Source organism: Drosophila grimshawi, unplaced genomic scaffold (assembly GCF_018153295.1).
Source record: "Drosophila grimshawi isolate 15287-2541.00 unplaced genomic scaffold, ASM1815329v1 contig_311, whole genome shotgun sequence".
Classification (NCBI taxonomy): Eukaryota; Metazoa; Arthropoda; class Insecta; order Diptera; family Drosophilidae; genus Drosophila; species Drosophila grimshawi.
Window position 1 is genome coordinate 25326928 of NW_025063098.1, and position 22484 is coordinate 25349411.

The 22484-nt window shown below is 38.7% G+C and overlaps 3 protein-coding genes and 1 non-coding gene across 8 annotated transcripts; 3 read left to right on the forward strand and 1 right to left on the reverse strand.

The window, feature by feature from the left end:
* Positions 1–472: 472 nt before the first annotated feature.
* On the reverse strand, positions 473–14597 carry LOC6568509 (synaptic vesicular amine transporter). 5 transcript variants are annotated; one of them, XM_032740422.2, is made up of 8 exons: positions 14535–14597; positions 13644–13787; positions 10423–10953; positions 2688–2861; positions 2481–2619; positions 2351–2409; positions 1497–2095; positions 852–1437 (listed from the first exon to the last, which is right to left on the reverse strand). In XM_032740422.2, exons 3-8 carry the CDS (start codon positions 10919–10921, stop codon positions 955–957), a joined length of 1953 nt encoding a protein of 650 aa, XP_032596313.1. In that variant the 5' UTR covers positions 10922–10953; positions 13644–13787; positions 14535–14597; the 3' UTR covers positions 852–954. The 5 variants fall into 5 exon arrangements, with proteins under 5 accessions (XP_001994527.1, XP_032596312.1, XP_032596313.1 ...); XM_001994491.3 differs by lacking the exons at positions 13644–13787; positions 14535–14597 and adding an exon at positions 473–592 and having other exon boundaries at positions 1120–1437; positions 10423–11087; XM_032740421.1 differs by lacking the exons at positions 13644–13787; positions 14535–14597 and adding an exon at positions 12472–12561 and having other exon boundaries at positions 665–1437; positions 10423–11207.
* On the forward strand, positions 5141–6593 carry LOC6568230. Its single transcript, XM_001994493.2, has 2 exons — positions 5141–5497; positions 5558–6593. Exons 1-2 carry the CDS (start codon positions 5224–5226, stop codon positions 6523–6525), a joined length of 1242 nt encoding a protein of 413 aa, XP_001994529.2. The 5' UTR covers positions 5141–5223; the 3' UTR covers positions 6526–6593.
* LOC6568510 lies at positions 7903–8480 on the forward strand. The gene has a single exon (XM_001994492.2). It carries the CDS (start codon positions 7948–7950, stop codon positions 8323–8325), a length of 378 nt encoding a protein of 125 aa, XP_001994528.1. The 5' UTR covers positions 7903–7947; the 3' UTR covers positions 8326–8480.
* Positions 14598–20653: 6056 nt separating the features above from the next.
* LOC6568508 lies at positions 20654–20760 on the forward strand. Its single transcript, XR_047274.1, has one exon. It is a non-coding gene; the product is annotated as a U6 spliceosomal RNA (small nuclear RNA).
* Positions 20761–22484: the final 1724 nt, after the last annotated feature.

A 22484-nucleotide genomic window follows, 5' to 3' on the forward strand; every position in this document is an offset into this window, starting at 1 on the left:
CAAAGTTGACTACTTAATAAATCCAAAAGCTTCTAATGACTTCGAAAATATGGCGTATCTCACTTTACAAAATCAAAGCATTTCAACCAATCTTGTTTCTAGCTACAATTTCAATCTACAATTTAATTTTAACAAATGAACATTGTATGCATATTCTGATTATAAATTTTACCTGATGGAATTTGTATGTTTTTTTTAAGAGTTCTGAATTTGCCTGTCTCTCGGGTTAGATGAAGATCAACACATGACAAGTTTTTGGTCCATTTTAGAGGTTACTCATTGATATATCTTTTAGTAGGTATAGCATTGGATATTTCACGTAATAATGTCCAACTTTTAACAATTATAACAATTTTCTCAATTTCATATGATATTACTGATATTTTTGGTTGTATTTTCTTTTCTTTTTTAGCATTTTTCCTTCGTATTTTTTTTACTATTTTAATATATATATATTTTTTTGTATTTTTTGGTCATTTTGTACTGACATTGCCAAGAAATTTGTTTAGTTTTGGAAAATTTATTCGTCGTCATCGTAGTTTTGATAGGTTACATAACGTACCTGGGATCGGTCGCGTCCATATATAAGAGACTGTAAGAGTGAAGAGGTATGTTTGTGGTTAGAGCATTTGATATTTTTTAAACAAGCAAATGGCTTACGAAATTAAAGTAAAAATTATAATAAATTTTTATTTATTAACATAAAATCCAGCGACGTTAACATAAGCAAATCTCAGCTTACTTATTAAATCATATAAATTAGTGTAAGAAATATACAAATATGCTAAGAAAAAATACAAAAATTATAAATAATAAAATAATACTAATAAAAATTAAAATCTTTTTACACAGGTATTAAATCTCGTATAAGAAAATAACAAACTACTATCCAGAAATACAATACAAATAATAAGAAATTATAAACGTAAAAATTAAGCATGCGTTAATCTTAGATTATAATCGTTCACATTCGAAAGCTTCATTCGTCTTGCAGGTATTCATTGGAGTATCGTGCAACACAGATGGGCATGATTCCGTTAGCTGACCAATCGAATTAGCGTTGGCAGCTTCTGCAGCCTCAGCAGCAGCGGCAGCAGCAGCTTCCCTAGCCATACGCACCTTTTTCTCATCGCTGGTCGGTGGGTTCTTGAGTAGCGTCAGCAGCGGCGCATACAAGAAACAGAGTATGGCGATGCCGAACAACATCCATTCGAACCCAATACTTTTCACAAGGGAACCCGACAGCGCTGGTCCAACAGCAAAACCAACACAGAAAGCCACATCTCCGAGGGCATAGACACTGCCATACACGGCCGAGTGCCGTATATCGACCAGATAACCCAGTTCCGGCATCATCGAAGAGTCAACCATGCCAATGGCAAAGCCAAGACCAGCATTGGGAATAATCAGATGCGTGATTGAGGTCGCCATGGGTATCTGAAGTGGAAGATTTTGCGTTAATTAATAATTACTGGACAATTGCTAGAAGCACCCACAAAGATCAAACAGGCGCCAATGATAACTAGTCCTAGGCAGGCAGCAAACCATCGTCCAATCTTGTGTCCCAGTGGTCCAAACAGATTTGTGCCTATCAAATAGCTAATGGAAGCCGGCAAGAAAGCCACACCCTGCTCCCAACGTGTTGCACCCATATTATCCACCATCCACAGGGGCAGAGATGGCTCCAGCATCGCAATGCCCATATTGGCAAAGGTAATTGCACCAGCCGCTATCAAAATGTAGGGATCACTGATCAGACTCTTCAGAGATGGTGGTTCCTCTGTTTCCGCTTTCTGTATGGACGGCTGCAACATGAACATCTGCAGCAAACCATCGCCGAGCGCCAGAGCAGCGAGCACCAGAAATGGCGCCGATTTGCCAACAAACTCATACATAACGCCACCAAAAGGCGGTCCTATGAGCACACCGAGAGCAAGTCCACCCAGAGCGATACCCATTGCATTGCCACGTTCCTTGTCGTCGGTGAAGCGATCGGCCAACATGCCCATGCCAGAGACGGACGAACACGACGAGCCAATGCCCTGAAGAGCTCGAGCGATGAACAGTACCAAGTAAGAGCGTCCAAAGGCGAAAACTATATAAGAGATAAACTATGAGTACTATTTAGGGCACTTTTTAAGTGGTTTTTTGTTTTAAGTGCACACCTAAAATATAAATACAAATTCAAACGATGGAAAGTTATATAATAATTTAAATTAGTTTGAAACCATATTTATGAATTCGATGTTGGATGTTGGTTGGTTGGTAGGAAACATTACTTGTTCTCTGTTAAAAATCCCTTACTTTTGATTAATGCATTTCGCATTTTACTTGATTATTCAAAACTTACTCAGCGTTGACAGAAACATAATTACAAAGCCGGCAAACATTGGAATGCTGTAGCCAATTCTGAGAATATAACGAAAGGTGAAAGGAACATATTATTATATGATTCAAATTACATGTAACCAATCACTCACCGATGCGTAAGGGGTCCAACTATCGGGTTAACCAGCAATTGTACAATGGCCTTCGAGGCAAAGAGCAGACCTACTTCAACCGTTTCGCCGACCAACTCATTGTGCCGTTCCTCCATCTCGCGATAATATGTCTCATTGTCTATGGAAGATTGTGCAACTTTAACACCTGCTGATTTACTCTGTTAACCGTTACGGAACGTTACTTACCTTCTGCAGACGGTGCGGACACCTCGATCGGCGGCCCTGCCTCATTTTCACCATCTTTACAAGGGCAGGACGATGGTGGTGTCGGTGTAGTCAGGGGGATTGGTGCGCGGGGGAAACTGCCGAGTGGTGCGTCCGGATGTCGTATGTCGTACAAGAACTCGGGTATGATGGGCACTATGAAATAGTAAGAGTCGAGTAATGGTTTTGTAATTGAGTTGCAACAAAGAATTTACGTACAATTAGCCCTAACGGCCAACCGTTAGATGACGCTACGAAAGCAATTTTCTCCAGCCACTCTTTAATTGCATTAGAGGCCCCAGCCAAATTGTTGTTGCTAAAAGTTTATAATGGCTTTTAGGCTCTATTGCAAGAAGCAGATTGCTTGCTCTAATTGAGTTGTTCGGTCACGACAACAACAAAGGCTGCACAAAATTGCGCATACGTCGAATTCGCAGCACTGCAGTTGAGTTAAGTTGAGTTGAGGCATGTGTTGCAAGCGCTTAAGCGAACTTCTTCTGTATAATTGCCGCACTGTTGTTCACCCGTTTTGCTTGAAAGCACTTCCACATCTCACCTCACCCTCAGATAGTGGACACCTCACCTGGCGCCCTTGCCTCTTCGCAAAAATTCAATTTGTTTATTGCATGTTTTGACTCTGTTTATATTTATTATCAACACCAGGTCGTCAGATCGAGACTCAGACCCGGCCCCAAGCGCAATGCTCGTTTCGTTGCTGTAATTGTATTTCGTAGCATAATACGAGGCCGTTGCTTGCCACCACATGAATTCAGTTTTGAATGCATGTTTCAATGAGATTCACAACTTGCTGAGTGGCGATAGCTGATGCCACGGCTCGTTATTGTTTTACCTGCCTCAGTTTGAAGTGCTGCTGCCATAATGTGTGGATAGCAACTAGACAGCGTTGTGGTTTGGTTGTGGATAGGTGGGCGATTCAAGCAATCAAATTCATAATTCGATCAAATTTTCCACTAACTGAAGCATATACTTATTATGAGGGCATATTTAGAAACACAAACATTATTATAAACAGTTGTTCTTCTTTTTTGAAAGATATTTACAATTTCGAAGCAATATCTTAGAGACTTACCCGGCATTATTAACGCTATAAAAATAATGGTTGCTTATAGAATGGGAAAGACATATCTTGTATTATATCCTAAATATTTCGTGTTTACGAAAAGTAGACCCCAATCCCAATCAAAATGAGTATTTAATCCTTGTCCTGAATTATTTCTAAGTTATGCTATCTTAATATAGACTGGTGTTTATTTAAATTGAAGCAAGATAAGTATTATGAATGTTTGTAATATATTCATATGCGCAGTTCATCATTAGCATAACTAATGTGGCATGTAAAAGCATAGCATTTAATTAAGGCAAGCTCGATTCATGTAAGTTTCATCGTGCCAGCACGTGTCTAGAGTCATTTGAGCTAGATAAGTCAGCGAATGTGAAATTGTCACCCACGACCACCGACCATCCCGACTGTGATTCAAAGGCAACCTCGCTTCAAAGCACAACTGACGACATACCATATGATGACAGATATGTAACATGACATGCCATTTTTGGCCAATCCAAAATATAAAAAAATAAAATACGTAAATAAAAATATTAAAATCATGCTGTGCTGTGACCTCAACTAGAAAAGATTGATTGCTGTAATGTATTCAAAAGCAGTTGTTTTAATGTGGCCTACCACTTAAATTTCAACGGCACCATAAACGATTAACCAGGTAATTTTATTCGAAAAAGTTTTGTTACCGTGTAACTCATTAAACTGTCCCGGAGCATTTGACATACAAAAATCGAAAAGCACGTGCAACTGACAAACGGTTAATAATGCTGAACGTGTGGGGTATTTGTCTCTGGTTGTTTGGGTTGCATTTCGCGTGTCGAAGACACTTAAACCGCAAGGCAAAGTAAAAACCAGCGGTGTGTGGTGACGACCAGACAAACAAACAGCAACGACCAGGGACTGATCGAAACAGTGACTATGACTTGGTAACTACTTGTAAGAATATAAAACATATCATTCACTTTTAAGAGCAAAAGAAGTAACATTTCAGTCACTTGAATAGGAATTTATTTTAATAACACAATTAGTTAAAATCAATGGCCTTCTGTGCTGGCCATCATCATAAAACACAGCCAAAGCAAAAAACGCTTATCTGTATCCGATTAGCAATATAGTTAAACATCATAAGCAAGCAAGGAGTTAACATTAACTAATAACCAAACATAAATATGACGATCTGTATTCATTGGCACTAGTTGAAGTAAGAAAGGTCGCATTGCATCCCAAAGCAGTATTGGAATTATCACTGTTAGGCAGAAACTGATTCTAAGTTCGTGACTTTAGGCCATCCCTAGTGACAGAAACTATACATTTTCGCGGCGGCGGCGTTGTTGTCGTCGTCAGGCAAAACAGCACCAGCAGTGAGACAGCAACCGGCAGTGTAAGCACACGACATCGAGGACAGCAACGATGAGAACGACAGCGACGCCGTGACAAATGAAATCTCCTTGGATTTTGTTTGTTTGGTTAATCGGTATTTGGTACGGGGTAGGCAGATTAATTAATGCGAGACGTGAACAGAAGGTGGCAATGAGACAGCCAGCTCGATCCATTTGGGAATCGGCCAGTCGACCGTTGTTCGTGCGCTCCGTTTGGCTGGAGAGGATCGGAGAGACGGGGCGCAGTCATCGACGTCACTTTATACTCGATTATGAGCCGCGCGACCGACAGCGTTGGATACACTCTCAACGCCAAAGCGCCAAACGCGTTGGTAAGTGCAACGCAAATCGTTGATGAAGTTAAAGGCCAAACTAATTCAATTTGGACGCAGGCGCCAGCTATCAAAGCGAATCCTGCCAGTTCGTCGACAAGTCAATGGCAATTGAGGATAGCGTTGATTACACCCTCGACGAGTATCTGCTGTTAGACGCGACCAAATTAACACTGCAGCGCCAGCAGCAAGTTAGCCAGGCCCAGGCTGCCATGGCCAACAAAGTGCAGGCCACGTTTAGTACGCTGCACAGCAGACGCCATGCCAAGCGACGTGCCTGGCTGGTGAGCAGTGGCAAGAGCTATCAACTGGACCATCATCACCTAACAGATCAGCACTCGCATTTGCATTCGCGGCGTAGTTCGCTGCAGGATGCACACGCCGGCAGCACTCTCACCACCAATCCGGAGGAGCGTCTGGCGGAGCGTGTGATTAATTGGCTGGACTTGGCAGGTCGTGCGGATATCGTGAAGGTTGCGACGCCAGCGACACCTGTGACTAGCAGCAGCGCAAGTCAGCGAGTCAGTCGACAGGGCCATCGTGGCATGGGCCTTAAGCGCTGTGCCACGGGCACAGTTTCACAGCGGGAAACACCCAGGAAAACTGTGACAAAGCAGGCGGTTGTGAATTACTGCTCGAATCCATCCAATGCCAAGCCCATTACAATCATCTTTAACAAGGAGGGCGTGCCGGTGCGCCTCAATCGGCCAGCGCGCAATATTGATCTCTGTTCGCTGAGCACCAGCGCCAGCACAACACGCCGTCTGGCCGGACAATTGGCATCTGCCAGGTTGTACAATGGCACTGCTGGTGCTGCTGCTGCTGCTCCTTCTGCTACTGCTGTTGCACCCACTTTGGAGCGAACACGCACCCCGCCGCAAAGCAGTCGTGGCTTGACCGCCAAGCAACAGGAGTGCCGCAAGCAGTTGCACATCTTCATGCCAAGTTTGCCAAAGAAGGGTTTGCTTGTGGCAGCAACAAGCAGTGAGGATGCGCTTAGCGCCAGTTTCAGTGATTTGTATTTTTAAACACTGAAACTAACAGAACTTTATGGTTTTTGTATCTTTAATAAAATATTCCTTTATATTCCTTAATATACTAAGAGTCTTAATGCTTTGCAGAGACATCTTCGACCCCATAAAGTAAATACACATATTCAGTCAACTTGTGATACATTCGCCTTTTCGCAACAGGCAGTGTAGGCCAAAATCAACAGGATATAAATGCATTTTATCATTTGGGTAGAATAAGAGAAACTATCTAGTTTAACCAAATGATCGGACCAAACACAGTAGGTACAAATGTGACTTCACCCCTGACATTTTGGCAGAAACTGATTAACATTGGACTGCAAATTCCAAAATTGTCACTTAGGATACATTTTTCGAAAATAAATTTCATGAACTAATAAAGAATGAAGCAGATCTTCCAAGAGATGTATGTACTATGATAAACGATTATCATATTTTTTGACGATTTTAAAGTTAGAAACTAAAAAAATAAAACGTTTACCAGATCGTGAGCTAGATTTGCCAAGTTTTAAACCTATTTAGTTAATATACCGCAAATTGCAAAACAATTGTTTGGTACGCAGACAATTCCTTTTTGGCAACGCAAAATCTGTGAAATGAGTTCTGTGTTTGTTCGACAGGTTTTTATTGATTTATTCATTGTGTGCTGTCATTGAGACTTTTCTGCTTTGGCAAAATTTATTTTTAGATTTTGCCGACAAGTTTACGCTCTGGGGCACCTGGGGCAAAGCCTTTGTTTTGTTTTCATTCATGCTTAACTTTACTTTTTGTGGTCGATGGGTAGTGAAAGTAGCCAGAATATTTCGTACTTAATGCTAAGTCAAAGTCTTAGCAAAACAAATAATTAGTTAGCTTGAATGGATAATTTGGTGATTCAACCGTGAATGGTAGACGAAAGCTTCATACTAGCTGTCAGGGGTTGTGACATCGTCTAATGAGTCATCCGCAGCAGCATCCAAGGGTATTCCAAAAAACTAAACTTTGTGACCTTTGTCAGGCGATATACTGTCTCCATAGGCTTTGACGTGGAGAGAGGGAGAGAGAGAGAGGGAGAACGCTAATAACGTCATACTGCGGGAACGCCAAAGGCCACGGAAAACTTTTTGCTAAAGGCGAAACTCTAAAAGACAAAAGGCACGCTCGCAATTACAACGCTGCTACAAGAAAAAAGCAAACTTTTGCTTGACATTTGAGTTGTTGCGAGTTTGGTAAAAGAAATGCGCAACAATACGAGTATTATACTAGAAAATAAAGGAGCTTAACAAGACAGCAAAATGCCTGCCGTGACTTATTCGCGTTTCTGACGCGCACGCGGCAGGTTGTAAACGCTTAGAGTACGGCAACGATACCAAGTCCTTTTCCGGCTGACAAGCAAAAGATTGTGTAGTTTAATTTTCCTGTAATTAGTACCAGCAGCAAATGTCAACTGATGAGGACTCTGAGGGCAGTTCCCTAAAGCCAACCACATCCACACCCAAATCCGAACGGGCAGTGGTGCGGGAACTTGAGGGAAAAACGGGAGTACGCAATGCATCGCATCCGTTGTCCCACCAGCGCAGCTTCGAGGCCCGCTACAGCAGCATTATCCAGAAACAAATATGGGAGACGACCATCAATAAGGATGCAATGGAAAGACAACTTAATGCGTACTTTCCCTTTACACGCAGTGCTTCGCTCACAAAGGACGCATCCGATGGATTCCGTCAACTGCTCAAGCCAGCGCAGGGGAGCAGCGAAGGAGTATCACGCTCCTTGGCTACCACACCAACCAAACAGTGTAATCCAAATGGTGTTTGAGATGTGGCCAAAAAGCACGCAAAACCAATCAAGACGACACCTCAGTAAATATGTGGGTATATTGTGTATTAAATCGATAAAAGCTTCCTAAAATTAACGCATATTATTCAACTTAAGCTAACGCGTTAAGCTGCTCATCTCTCAAAATATATTTACGGCTGTTTATAAAATAAAATCTTTATATTTCATCTTCTTATCTTACTAATTAAACTTGCATTTTATTGACCGCTTATAGTATGTAAATATTATTAGACTGTATAATGGGTATGTATGACTGACTGGCAGCTGGATAGACTCTTAGTTGGGCAACATCCTCTACAACATTGCCACTTGTTGTTCATTAAATCAGCCGAAAAATATATGCTTTACAGTTGACTGTTTGCTTATGCAGCAGGCACTTACAGATAAGACTTCGTTTGACCCACATAAATCAAGAAAGTAGCATCAGCTTGCTACTAAGCAGTCATTTCTTATGGGGAGCCCCTTTTTTTCTCGCAGCTTAATCAAATTTATGAGCATTTTATGCTCATTGCCGAAGATCAAATGCAATAAGTATGTGTGTACGTGTGTGTGATTCTCTCACAATATTCACTCCAACACCTTTAACGGTGGAGTGAAAGCACTTAAGTGGAAATGCCTCAAGTCAAACGCTAAAAGCATATTTGCCGTAACCTTCCCCCCCTCCCCATAATCCAACCCCACACAATCAAACACGCCTTGCCATTCGGCATTTACTGTGCTAACTGTGATTTGCTCTAGCTGGCGACAGCCAGACGGAAACTAGAAAAGCTTGAAACGGGAGCTGAATCTTTAACTGCACTGCGGTTGGGGGAGTTGTTTTTTTTTTCTTTTCTTTTTTTTACTTTATTTTTTTTCTTTTTGTGTGTTGAACTAATACTTTTTCGTTTTTGCGCTCTTCGAGTATCTTTCTCCTTCTTTTTTTTTTACTTTTGCCTTGGCTTCTACTTCCGCATTTATCAACAAGTTGCTCAAGTGCCGCATTCGCACAGCTATTTGTCTTCGACTCAGTCCAACCAGACTCCCAGCTCCAACTCCCCAAGAACTTGTTGATATAAATTCATGAACGTTTAACACAAAGAGAAATGAAGAGGAACTTCAATCGTTTTTGCTGTTGTCAGCCGCAGTCAAACATTGACCAGAGCTGCGGTTCGGCCAACGGCCACTTGATGTCCACGTGTTTGGCCAGACACTTGACATAAGCACTTGGCTCGTCCGTTGGCCACCCACGCCCCCCCCCCTCTGGCTGGCCGTAGGTTTAGTGTCACACACAGCAATCGCAATGGTCGGTCGCGTGTCTATTTAATTGACTGTCCGCACTTTGAGTGGCCACCGACCCAATCCCAGTTTCAGTCCCAGTCCCAGTCCCAGTCCCAATCCGAATCCCAATCCCTTTCTGTCTGTGTCGGCTTTTAATAATGATGGCTACGCACTCTGCTGGCGAATAACAGTGCTCGAGAATTGATTAGTTGTTGTTGGTTGCTGGCTTGTCATTTGAGGGTTGGCTGTGCTGCTTTCTAGTACGGACCATGAACAAGAATGTGTTTATCGCTAGATATTTTGCGCTTGTGCATTTCTCTAGTAAAATTCGGAATACAAATGAGTGCATTCATTCATAAATATGACTGTAAATGATAGATACAAAATCTAGAATATACACAAATCCTTATTCTAGGAGACAAGAAATATAGCACCAAATCCCAGGGCTAATCAAAGTCCCTGGGCACCACTCAACCAACATTATTCAATGACAGTTGAATTGATGAACGGAAAGGAAAGTAAGATGGGTAACTGACTGACTGAATGACTGACGGACTGGCTGACTGACTGGCTGACTGAGTGACTGACGGTAAGCAAGAACATTCATTAACTTAAGTGGAGCTTTGTGGTAATTTTATGGCAACAGGAGAGTGCTAAAAATCTATCGTGAAATTGAAATGAGTAATTTCCAGGTGATTGCATTGCATTCATTGTCAAGTGGCTGGTTCGTTGTCATGATGATGCATGGCCATGAAATGCTAATGGGCTATTAATGTATGCGGCTTATACGATTTAGTATATGTATATGGATTCACTTACCAACAGTTGTTAGCAGCATGTTGTCCAGCAGCAGAGCAATAGCAACGATGACCAGCACAAGTCGATTGGAGCCACGCCAGCTGACCATCCATGATTTGGCCGCCGCCCAAGAGCCGCCAGCACGTGGATCCTCTTGTCGATATTGATCCGGCGGCGGTTGGCCACCAGCTATCATTTTACGCGGCTCATATGGTGTTGGCTCCTGTTGGTCCTTGCCGGCTGCAATGCCGGCGCCCAGAATGCCGCATTCTGTCTCCAAGGCGCCATTCTGCTGACTATGGCTGTCCAGCTGTTGCTTGAACGGATTTTTGCTAGGTGTGTCGCCTGGGCTCGTTTGTTGCGGATTTTTGCCGTTTACAGTAAAGGAAGTGGTCTGATTAGATCCCCCCGTTGCTGCTTGTGGATGCTGCTGACGCTGTTGCTGCTGCTGCTGCTGCTGCTCCTGGTGTCCTGTGAATTTACGTGTGCCATCATTGCCCGCATCAGTCGATGATTGCATTGCGTCGCTAGCCGCTTGTTGCTATGGTAAGTCTATGGGAGTGTAACGTCTAATCAGATTCACACTAAGCGGATTGTCTTTAAAATGCAATCAATCTGTAAGCTGCTTGGGGTGAGCAACAGCATTAGATTCCCCAAGTGTATGCGTTATGCCTCAATGATTTTCGCTAATTAAAATTAAATTATATGTGTTGGTTCTTAATTCAAATTTAATACAATTATTGCGTAGCATTCGGAGGCGCAAATTAAAAAATGATTTGCATAATGCTGGCAGTTTCACACAATATCTGAAATATAATAATGGGTATGTACTTATAAGACAATGTGACCAAATTTAAATATTTATTTAATTGGCTTTTCTCGAGCAGTGCGCCATTTGAAATTGGTCTTTCAAATGTTCACCAAATTTGGGATGTGAGACGCGCGGCACAAATTGAAATTGAATTTCGCATCTAATTCGTTTAGAAGGCATCACACAGTGTCAACAGCCACGCCCAGACACACACTCGCTCGCCCAAGTCAAGTGTCTTTGTCAGTGCCTCGAGGAGTTTGCTTTAGTGAAGTGTGTTTGCCCAAATTCGACTTTCCAGAGTTAAGTGCTGGGTGCGACTTTCAAAAATTGAATTAACTTGCAGTCAATTAAATCAAAACGCTGACTTAATTGAGAGCAAGATGGAAGATGAATTTGCCAGCTACCAAAATGCACTGATGATTGCTCTGATTGAAGCTGAGAAATATGGCATTCAAAGTTAAGTTCTACTCATGCTGTTAGCCCTGTTTTGTTATTCACAAGCACTTGTTGCCAGTTATAATGTATTTTACTCATAGTACTACTATCAAAATTATAATATAATCAATTGTTTCTGTGCAATTATTTTTAATTATTACTATTCCTATTATAATCTTTTAGTGAATGAAAGAAAGTCTAAGGTAGCTTTTAGCTATCACGCTCATTATTGAATTTGAAACGTTTCATTTTGAAATATGTTTGTGTTACTTTCGGTTATGAAAATGTACGTGATAGCTGTTTTGTCAACAAATGTGCAATTAAAATGATTAAATTAGTAGTACAATTAGCACTGCCTCTGAGCAACGAATATACAACACAATTAACTCGATGTCGAGCGCTTTTACAGCAACTCTTATGCTAGGACATATGTATTGCCTTCCGTTTCGACTATTTGTATTTTCTTAGGAATGTGCTAATTATATTTACAAGTTTAAAATTGCCGGCGTTTTTCGCGAACTATATTAATATTACAATTATTTTATTTTATTATTTTTATTTTTTTTTTGCAAAATGTTATATAATTCTTGGAAAATTACATAAAAATTGTAATGCCTTCGCGTGTATTTCTGAATGATAAAAATGCAATTCGGGGCTCTATGCTTTTGGCGTATGAGCTTTACTCAACTACAATCACAAGCAATCTTAATGTAGCTTATGATCATTTTATTTTGCTTCGCGATACGAAGTGAATATTTTATTTTTGTTGTCGGCATTCACTGTTATTGCTAAATAGGAATTGTTATAATAACTTTCACTTTTACAATTGCTCTGGTGCAGTCCTCGCTTTGTCGATGTGAGCGATCTGATCTCTACTGATTCTGCCGCCTGGTCGGCGCTCTAAGCTCAAACTAAAATTATTAGCGTGTCGCTTTGCGCTTTTTTAATGATTTTTTAAAATTCCACACAGCAACTTGTTGCCGTAACTTAGTTTTTCTTTTTGTTTTAAATTTTCGCACGTGCTCATCGTTGATATCCCGTGGCTTTAATGTGCTCAAATTTCAAATGAACGGATTTGTACATATTTGAAAATATTTATTAGCAATGTACATGCAATTATATTTTGAGCGTGAGAAGAGAAGTAAGACTTGTAGGGCAATAAAAAAAAAGATATGCTAAGATATTCTAGTTTCAAGACCTATTTCCAGAAAGTGATATAAAGAAAGAGCAGTCAGGCCTCATTTTATCTTTGCTCTATCAATCGCAAATATATAATTTATGCGATGCCCACAATGCGCATACGTCGCATGTGCCCTTTCCTGAGCATTGAGTCAATTATAATAAAGCAAACGAAAATGACTCAGCTGATGTAAGTCGAATATGTTATACTCTATTCTTCTGGATAACAAGATTACAAAAATGTTTTCTCATTTTAATTAATTAAGTTTTTTAATGATTTGCTACTTGTTTAAATGCCTGATTAAAGTGTTAATTGACTATTTTCACTACACACATAGAATGGACCAGTCATAGAACTGATATCGCCTGCATATGCATGCTAACTAAATGTGTATTCATTTATGATCTCAGTTTTTTTTTTATGATTTTTGTTATTTTTATTGTTGCTTCTGGCTTGTGTTAATTGCATAACATTTAGCACGCAACTTTATTTAATTGTAAAATTGTTTAGATTTATGTACTAAACATTAATTAATACCCAGCATTATCTTGTGTACAGCATTGAAACGTGTATATTAATATATAGACGAGGGTTGTAAAGGCATAAATTGAAAAGTTAATAATAAGAAGACTAAAATGTATATATAAATATATACTTCGAATGCAGCTAATATTTTCTGTAAGTCAATGTTTAGCTTGCTAATTGAAATTTTAACTGAACAGCTTCCTCTTTGGCTATTTTTTATTTTATCTGCAATATTTTGCAAGCTACTGTTTGTATAATTTTTTGATTTTTTAACGGTGAAAATAAAGTTACCTGTTGAATGATGTATTAAATTGTGTATTGCGCTGTGGTTATAGTTGTGTGTGCGGTTAAATTTAGACACTGTTGTCTGCTGTTGGTGGTATATCAATTAGTGGGTTATTGCTGCTTTAGGGGTGAAGTTGCGTTGGAATATTCCTGTAGGTGAATCAATAAATTAATTATTAGATTTTACAGAAATATGTTGTAATGAGAAAGGTTTTTGGTTTCAACTACAGCATTAAGTAGATTTTCTTTTGTCTTTGGTCGCACCCTTAGGATGTATACGTCATGTTTGCATGGGGAAATCCCTCCTCTACTTATGAAACTCATAATCTATTGCTATGGGGCGTTTTGTTGTCATAATTCCCAAGCTAAATCAAAAAATCAGTTTTGTACTCTATTTTTTAATGCAAATAAATAGAAATTTAAAAATATATATTTGTGTGAAAGCGATGCCCCAAAGACCTTACGCAAATTGCCTCATATATATGCATATATATATATATAGATGCGCAACCAAGGCTATGCAAATAAAAACGTTGTGAACTCCACCCACAAGTTTGCAAACTCAGAAATTTGTTGCGCTGTTGAACCAAATTGCTTGTTCATAGACAGTGCACACATTGATTGTACCCTACACATTTATGAATACACATTTGAAATGTTAATCTTTTGGTTTGTTGTTGTGCAAATTTATTTTGTAAAATACTCGAAGGTTTTTCACATTCAAACAGCTGAAGTCAATTTGCTGCCCAATATATGTATGTAAATAAGCATCGCCAGCATTTGATTTGAAAAACCCTACGGATTTATTCTTAGCACTGACAACAAAATTGTTATTCTGGACACCAGCAAATATTGGTTGGTTGTATATTGAATAACTTTAAGTGATTTATAACTTACGCCCGTTTCTCTGACAAATCACATATTTTCAGATTGTGTTGTGTTTTTGGTTGGTTTTGGTTTTTTTGTAAGCACAATTTTAGGCATGCATTTGTTATTAATATTATTATTTATACATATATATATGTATATATATCTATTTTTTATAAACTGATTTAAAGCTACATTTTCTATGCGAAAAGAATAGAAAATGTTGCGTGCGTAGTGTTACTGAGCCACTGTGTTGTCAATACTAAAGTGCTACAAGTGTCTGACAGTTGCTGCTGCACTGGAAACGTGGAAACGAACACACGTCCATCAGCCACGAGATTTCATCTCGCACTGAAACACAGCTGCGAACGGCGCACGAGGCGCGCACAGAGCGCCTTTGACTGCGTCAGGATGTGGAATGCGATGCGAATGGGCAGTAGAAACTCAAATCGGGTGTTGCCTGCGTCGCATTCGCTGCCACTTGTTGTGTGCGATGACGGCGACGCCGACGTTGGCGTCAACGTTGGCGTCAACGTTGACGTCGCCTGTACTTGTTGTTGTCGCCTGTTGAGTGCCCGCCCTTCTCTTAAATCAATATAAATAAAACTGCCAGCGGCAATGATTCTGCTCAATTGCCTTCATTGTGTGAGCTTATGTGTGTGTGTGTCTTTGTGTGTGTGTGTCTTTGTGTGCGTGTGTGTCTTTGTGTGTGTGTGTCTGAGATGCAGCGGCATCTGTGTAAGTGTGTATTTGAATAATATATATATATGGGCATACTTTTGGGTTTTATTTTCACTGTCAATTCCGATATGCGTAACGAAGTACGCACAGATGTATTTGCAGCATAAGAGAAACCAGGATCAATTTATTATACTTAATTGATTCTTCTGGCACTGCTAAATGGATGTAAACCTTTTACCTTTACTTCCTTCTAATCGCTATTATCGAAAGCATTTTGTGTAGTCTTACTCATAAATTAAAGTATAGCACACATCTGTGCATGTATCTTTATAAATTGTTACTATCTCGTAATAATTCCTTCTGTTACATATAACTGAAGAACGTCTGTATCACAATGCCAATATCAGAGACTATAAAAGCAAGTTTATTTCCAATTTGTAACTTATCTGTTTGGTCATAATTCAATCGACAATTATATAGATAGATCGTTGGAATTTGGATTTGTGTATTTCTTAAGTGATGGTGAAAAGTAATAATTCTCACCTATTGCCAACATTTAGAAAATACAGTTCTTAAAAAACACCTAAATCCATATTAAATCAGTATATGCATATGCATATGTGTGCGAAATCCTCCATGCATTCACAAGGAAAGATGATAGAAAGTGTGAAAGTATTTTAACAAGGGCTGGGCTGTGTTGACATTTTTTCCTGGAGCAAAGCTTAACAGGTGTCATGCATACGCTAAGGAGGGCCGCTTGTAGAGGCACGTGTTGTTGATATGATTGTGGCAATTGCTGCACGGAATCGTTTTTGTTTTTTTTTTTTGAGATGGACAAGGCCAGTAAAGAAGAATAATACCTGATTGATTGTCACATTATTTTCAAGAGCTCTTTAAGCTCTTAAGTAGGTCAGCTTAACACATATTACTAATTACTACGTACTAATTGAGTATAATTGATCAACTGAAAGGCGGCAACCTTATGCAATTAGTCGGACAGGAAACTGACAAGTGACGGTGATGATTTGGTTTTGCGAATAAATAAATAAATTGTCATTATTCAATCCTACAATATTTTCACCTAGAACTAGATATTTGCATTATTATATAAAAATAATTAATAAAGAGAAGAATAATAAACATAGTCTTTAACGCTTACATCCGCTGAGAGACCATAGACCATTTTTACAAGTTTTCACCTAAAGCGTCGCTCTCATTTCCAAATTAATTTTATTAAAAATTTCTGAGTTTATTTTATAATAATTCACTAAGCAAATAATATAATTGTATTTACCACATACATTTTTATATAGTAATTTGTAAACTATTGGATTGAAAATACCTACTTGAACACAAGAGCCCAACAATAAAATCACTTAAGGAATCATTGAATGGATCTATTGAATATAGCAATAAATTAAAAGTAACAAATTTCATTCAAATAACAAAAGTAAAAATGAAAAGAAAAAGCGAGAGTGCTTTTGTCGAGAAATAATCTAAGAATATCTATGGTATTTGGGGTCGGATATGCCTCCATCTGCTTATTGCATACTTATGCTCAATTTTAAGACATCCTTGTTACCCATTTCGAACAAAATTATATAAAAAGGTCAAATGGCGTTGAACTGCTCGGCAGCTTTTGTGGCGGAGTTGATTAGCTATTTTCCATACCTACCTTCCCACAATTTGTGGAATTTTGTCCATTGACGCAGCAAAAAGTCAAAATGCTGCTATGTTAAGCAATTGTTAGCGGCACATGCATACACCACTACCACCACCATCATACACACCCTCACACACACATCCTCACACACACGCTGCTAAGCATGCGCTGCTTCGGGCCATTAAAGAAGCGTCGCCAAATAACTTGAAAGTTAATGGACTAGAAATCTGCCATGACTGATGACATTAAGTAATACACTACAACAATATATACATATATGGGAGCAATATGGAATTGGGCTACAGGCAGGACAATGGAAAAATACTGGACAAGAGTGGACACTTGAGGCGTGCAAGGGCTTAAAGTGATTTGAAAACATCAAAATTTCATAACCGAACTGCAGAGCAAAAAAGTCTTTGAACTTGACACATTTCAATCCATATCCGGAAAACTTTAACCTGAGTTACCAATGTGGCAACCACTTCTGGGGGAGCTTAATCAGATTTAAAATGGATGTTAACAATTAAACGAAAACATATGCGGGTCCTTCGCATACGAACAAGAACACAACTGATAAACGTTTTTGGGGGGTCAAACATTTATCAAGGCGAATTGAAAACAAAAAGCCGCTGGAGTGAAAATGTTTAATTTCCTTTTATTCAACCACGGGGCGTGTAATTTGTTTGAAATGCAACTCACAGCCGGCCAAGACCGCCCTTCTACCACTACACACACGTAATAAACAGAATTCAACTGTCATCAGCATATTTGGTATTATGTGCTCGGTTCGCTTGCTATCAGCCGGTCTCAGCCAAAGTTTAAATGTCAAATAGTGCGCCTGAGCGTATGCAGTGAAGCAAAATATTTTTCATTTAGTTTGAGGCTGTTTCGCAGATTCCTTCAGCCCTGCGGTGGTGTCTGCCATGTCGCATGCCACACTTTGTGCCATTCAATTGAAATATCAGCACGTGCTGATTTGCTGCGTCGAATACTGTGCCATGTTTGGTTCGGTCTTCATCACTTTTACTTAACCATTTGTCTTAAGCTGAGAAGCGTTAAAAATTCCGAACGGGGCGACCGATTTCATTAAGAAATTCCGAGCATATTTCGCATTTTTGTCATCATTTTTTCTTCTCCCCGCAAAATGAAAATGCTTTGTGGTGTGTGTTGGCAGATTGTCAATATTTCTCATGTTCTATTAAGGCATATTGGTTGTGTTTTGCTTCATAATAAAAGTTTTGAGCTGCGGAATTGAACAGGGGAAATGTGTCATACATTCAAAATCGTTAAAAAGTACAAGGAATGACTGACCATCTTCGACTTAGCAAAGATAGCATATTATATATGTTATAACAAGTAAGAATCATCTCATAGTATGCGAATCAATATGAGAATGCGAATTTGGGCTTTAGCTTTGGGTTTCAGAGCTCATCCTTCTGAAATTTGTACAGTTGATCAATAATACATCACTATATATTAAAAATTGAAGCTTTACCTTTTAAATTCGTGTTTTTAAAGTAAACTTGATTATATTATATTTAAAGTTCCTAACTCTTGTAGTCCGTTGGTTCATAAAGCCGGAAGGACAGACAGACGGACGTGGCTATATCGAGTCTGCTGTTGATCCTTGTCAAGAATATGCATGTGTATATGCTTTATGGGATTTTAGATGCTTCCTTCTGTCTGTTATATACCTCTGGACAAAACCATAACATCCTTTTTACACATTTTTAATGGTGAATCTGGTGTAAATATTATTTTCATCACTTTTTGAGCATTATGAATCTTGTAATTAGTATTGTGTTAAGTTCATTTGGAAAACAACTTGCATAAACTAAATTTTCGACCGAGCTGAATGCAATATAGTTTTGATATGATCAGACTGGTTTGACAATAATTCTTAAACGAATTTTCAAGAAGGTAATTAGTGAACTAACTTATTAATTTGTATGGCTTAAGCCGTAAAACTTTGCGATTATATTTGAGAAATAGTGTTCAATAGTGGGTGACAAAATTGGTTTGTGCGAACAGACCCATTATTTGCAAATCCACAAATAAAATACACATTTTATTCGTTATTAGATTATAAAAATAAATTGATTTGGGCTTTTATAGTATATAAATAAAATTGAAAGGAATGGAATTGTTCTAAAAATTCGATCAACAGATAAAGTTGAGTTAAGTGTGTGGATTCTGAGTTTCATAGCTCTCCTTATTCGGGCTGTGCGTTGATTACCAATCAGTTAGTCAGTTTGTCAGTCAGTCAGTCAGACAGTTAACACCAACAGTTCTATATACGTAAAAAGATATAAGAAATAAGAATTACTTACGTATTGCACAAACAATTTTAATGTAATAGAATTTTTGAGGAGCCCATGACGCACATTGAATACGAAGCCTGCGCAATGAGTGTGGGTGGGCGTGGCACTTGACCATGTTCGACCAATCACAACAGCCGGATAATACGCAGCATTCATATCCACCAGTCAGATATGAGCTGCCGAAATGGCAGGATGCTGAGACCGCAGTTCGGGACACTTGTTGCTCGGAACCACAACGAAGGCAACTGGAATGAGAATTGGGTTTTGGGGTTGGACGCCTACTTTTAAGCATTATAGAAGTGTGAACATTGAAAATACACGCACTTGGCGCTGCCAGCACGTAGCACTCACAAAAACACACACCATGAAATGATTGTGCTGCCATTTATGGTTTTCCTTCTATTTGAATTCCCTTGGTGGGAGTATAATAATTTTATCACAGAATATGTAACGCATTAGAGTTGACATATCCGACGCCATAAACTGAGTGGAAGATATTATAATATATTTATTAGTCCGTTGTTAATCATGTCGGAAAAAAGACCGTCAAGTCTTTGGCAAATTACCAAAAAGAATTATAATTAGTTGTTCCACGTTACGAAAGAGAGTTAGAAAAATGTATCTGTGTATATATAAAGCCAACTCCTTACAATTTATTTTAATGCTAACTAAATATGAGGATAGTTTACTATGTTGAACTTGAGTTGAATTAATTATCGAAAATCAACTTATTCTTACAAGCCTAAGATTTGGACATATACTTTAAAATTGATTAGCTCCACTTACTGTACAAGTTATACACAAACTGTATGTATTGGCACAGATAACAGTGAGTAACTTCAGTCAGTAATTTTCAGAATTCTAATTTTCATAGCGATTCAAGTTTTTCTCACAGGCCTACATTCAGAATCAGTTGGTCAAGTACTTGTTTGAGCTTTAAAAGAGCCTGGATAAAAAGTAATTGTCGTAAGAAACATTTTGTAAGCACATAGTCAACTTCAAAATTGTCTACCTATTTTCGACAGGCTTAAGAAAAGCCAACTCTTTGCTAGACATATACATATATGCCAGTTATACAAAGAAGTTGTAAATTAGTAGAATTACCTTTCTTGGAGATTGAGTTACTCCTTTTAAAAATAAAATGACATATACAAAATCATTATTGATGTAAAACAAACGCATCAAATGCAAATGCTGTTTTTCGATATATTTTCCAAACTCGATTTTATATATATATATATTTATGTATATAAATATTTATAGCATGCATTTATTTAATCTGAAATACTTGAAATTTAATTTAATGCTTCTGACATTTCAGGTAAAATGCATAATGGAAGTAAAATGATAAAGTCGGGAAAAAACCAACCCTCACATCTGCGTCAGATCTGACCTGTGACCTGTGACACATCACATATTATAATTCCCAAGTTGTTATTCGCCAATGTGTCAATATAAATAGCTAATTTGCTGTCACAGTCTTCGTTCTTGCTTCGGCAGAACATATACTAAAATTGGAACGATACAGAGAAGATTAGCATGGCCCCTGCGCAAGGATGACACGCAAAATCGTGAAGCGTTCCACATTTTTTTGCCGATTCGCTGACAAATATAAATGTTACATTTTAATAGAAACACCCAAAATGGTTGTAAGCGATTACACTTTCATTAAAAATTTGCTTTTTTCCTACAATATTTGTTGTATAAATACAATAATCACACAAAAAAAATATTTCTTAGGTTGTTTTGCGAATATTGCGCACCATTAATTTTACACTTTTGTTGCAAAGATACAGAATACAAAGAAAACATATTTTGAATTCAGCCCAAAAATATTTCATACATATTATTTCAGCCAATTTTCAAACCCAACAAATGTCGACTCAACGAATGGTTCCTGTATTCGATGCCACTACTACCATACGACAGATGGCGCTAGTGTGGTGAGCGCGCAATTTAGCTCTGCATTTGTCGAATTTGAATCTGAACTGAAATTGACCTTGCTACAATTTATGTTATTGAAGCTGCGAAAAACCTTCACTTTTAACCTGATCAACTGGCTGAGATGAGCAACACATTAAACTTGATACCAATAGTTGTACGATTGCCACAGTTTGGGATGCGAGGCACGTACAAAAAGTTAATATATTCAATACCATGAACTTGACTGTGTACACGCAAAAATAAATGTAAAAAATGCACGATTTTTGCCTTATTAAATTCAGCTCATTTGACAAAATGGCCTCTTGCGCGTCGAATGTGATCCATTGTGATTTATGCATATACATTTGGGTTTGTCGCCAAAGATAATAAGGAAATTATTTGACAATTACAAAAGAGAATGAGATATGCCGTCTTCGAGCGGGCCTCTCCCAGTCGTGGCAACTGTCGGCCGGTCTGCGGCACTTCCACTCACTTATTTGGCCCGTCTGAAATTTGATGCCAGTTGCCAGTTGCCAGTTGCCGCTCGCATGATTCACACGCAAAAAATATAAATCGCGTCGCGTATTCGGCACAGTTAACTGTAAAACTGTGTGTTCGTGCTGCATACGAAGCGCAGGAGTTTTTTTTTATTTTCGGAACAACCCAAATATCAGGAAGCAATATTTGGTCAACTAGTTGTGTACCAAACAAAAATAAAACCAAAGAAAAGAAGACAAATTAAAACAAACTATTGCAAGTAAATATTTGTGCTAAGCGGGTGGAGTGGCTGCCAAACTGTTGCTTGCCACACTTACCCACACAAAAACAAACACACAAACACAGTCTTAAAGCATCCATTGCGCTTTTTCAAACTTTTTCAAAACAAAAAAGAAATTACACAATTTGCCAGTAGCGATAGCTAAAGCAAAAGCAACAACAACAACTGACTAACTCTAAGTAGTTGGTTTGGTCAATCTGTGTTTGGTCAGCGCCGTTAACGTTAAACTGCACAATTCACAGATGTTATTGTTGTTATTGTTGCTGTGCACGCCAAGCATAAAAAGCTATAACTATAGTTGCATATTGACATAAATAAAATGAAAAAAAAAATAATAACAAGAAATTGTTAAGCACCCGCAAGTTTGTTGCTTGTCCAAGTCTTTTGTTTACATTGCATATTTCGGTCCGCTCGAGCGCTCGTTAATGGCGTTTTTCGGTAATGACAACGCAAATTGAAGCAAAGTAAAAGCAACAATAAAAACAGCATTTAACCACTGCATAAGTACATATAAAGAGGTCAAGTGCAACAGAGATTATAGCCAATTGATGAGCTGCCGAAAAGTGCTCGGCAAATTGCTTTGACAAAGAGTTTGTTTACTTGGCCGTGTCCCT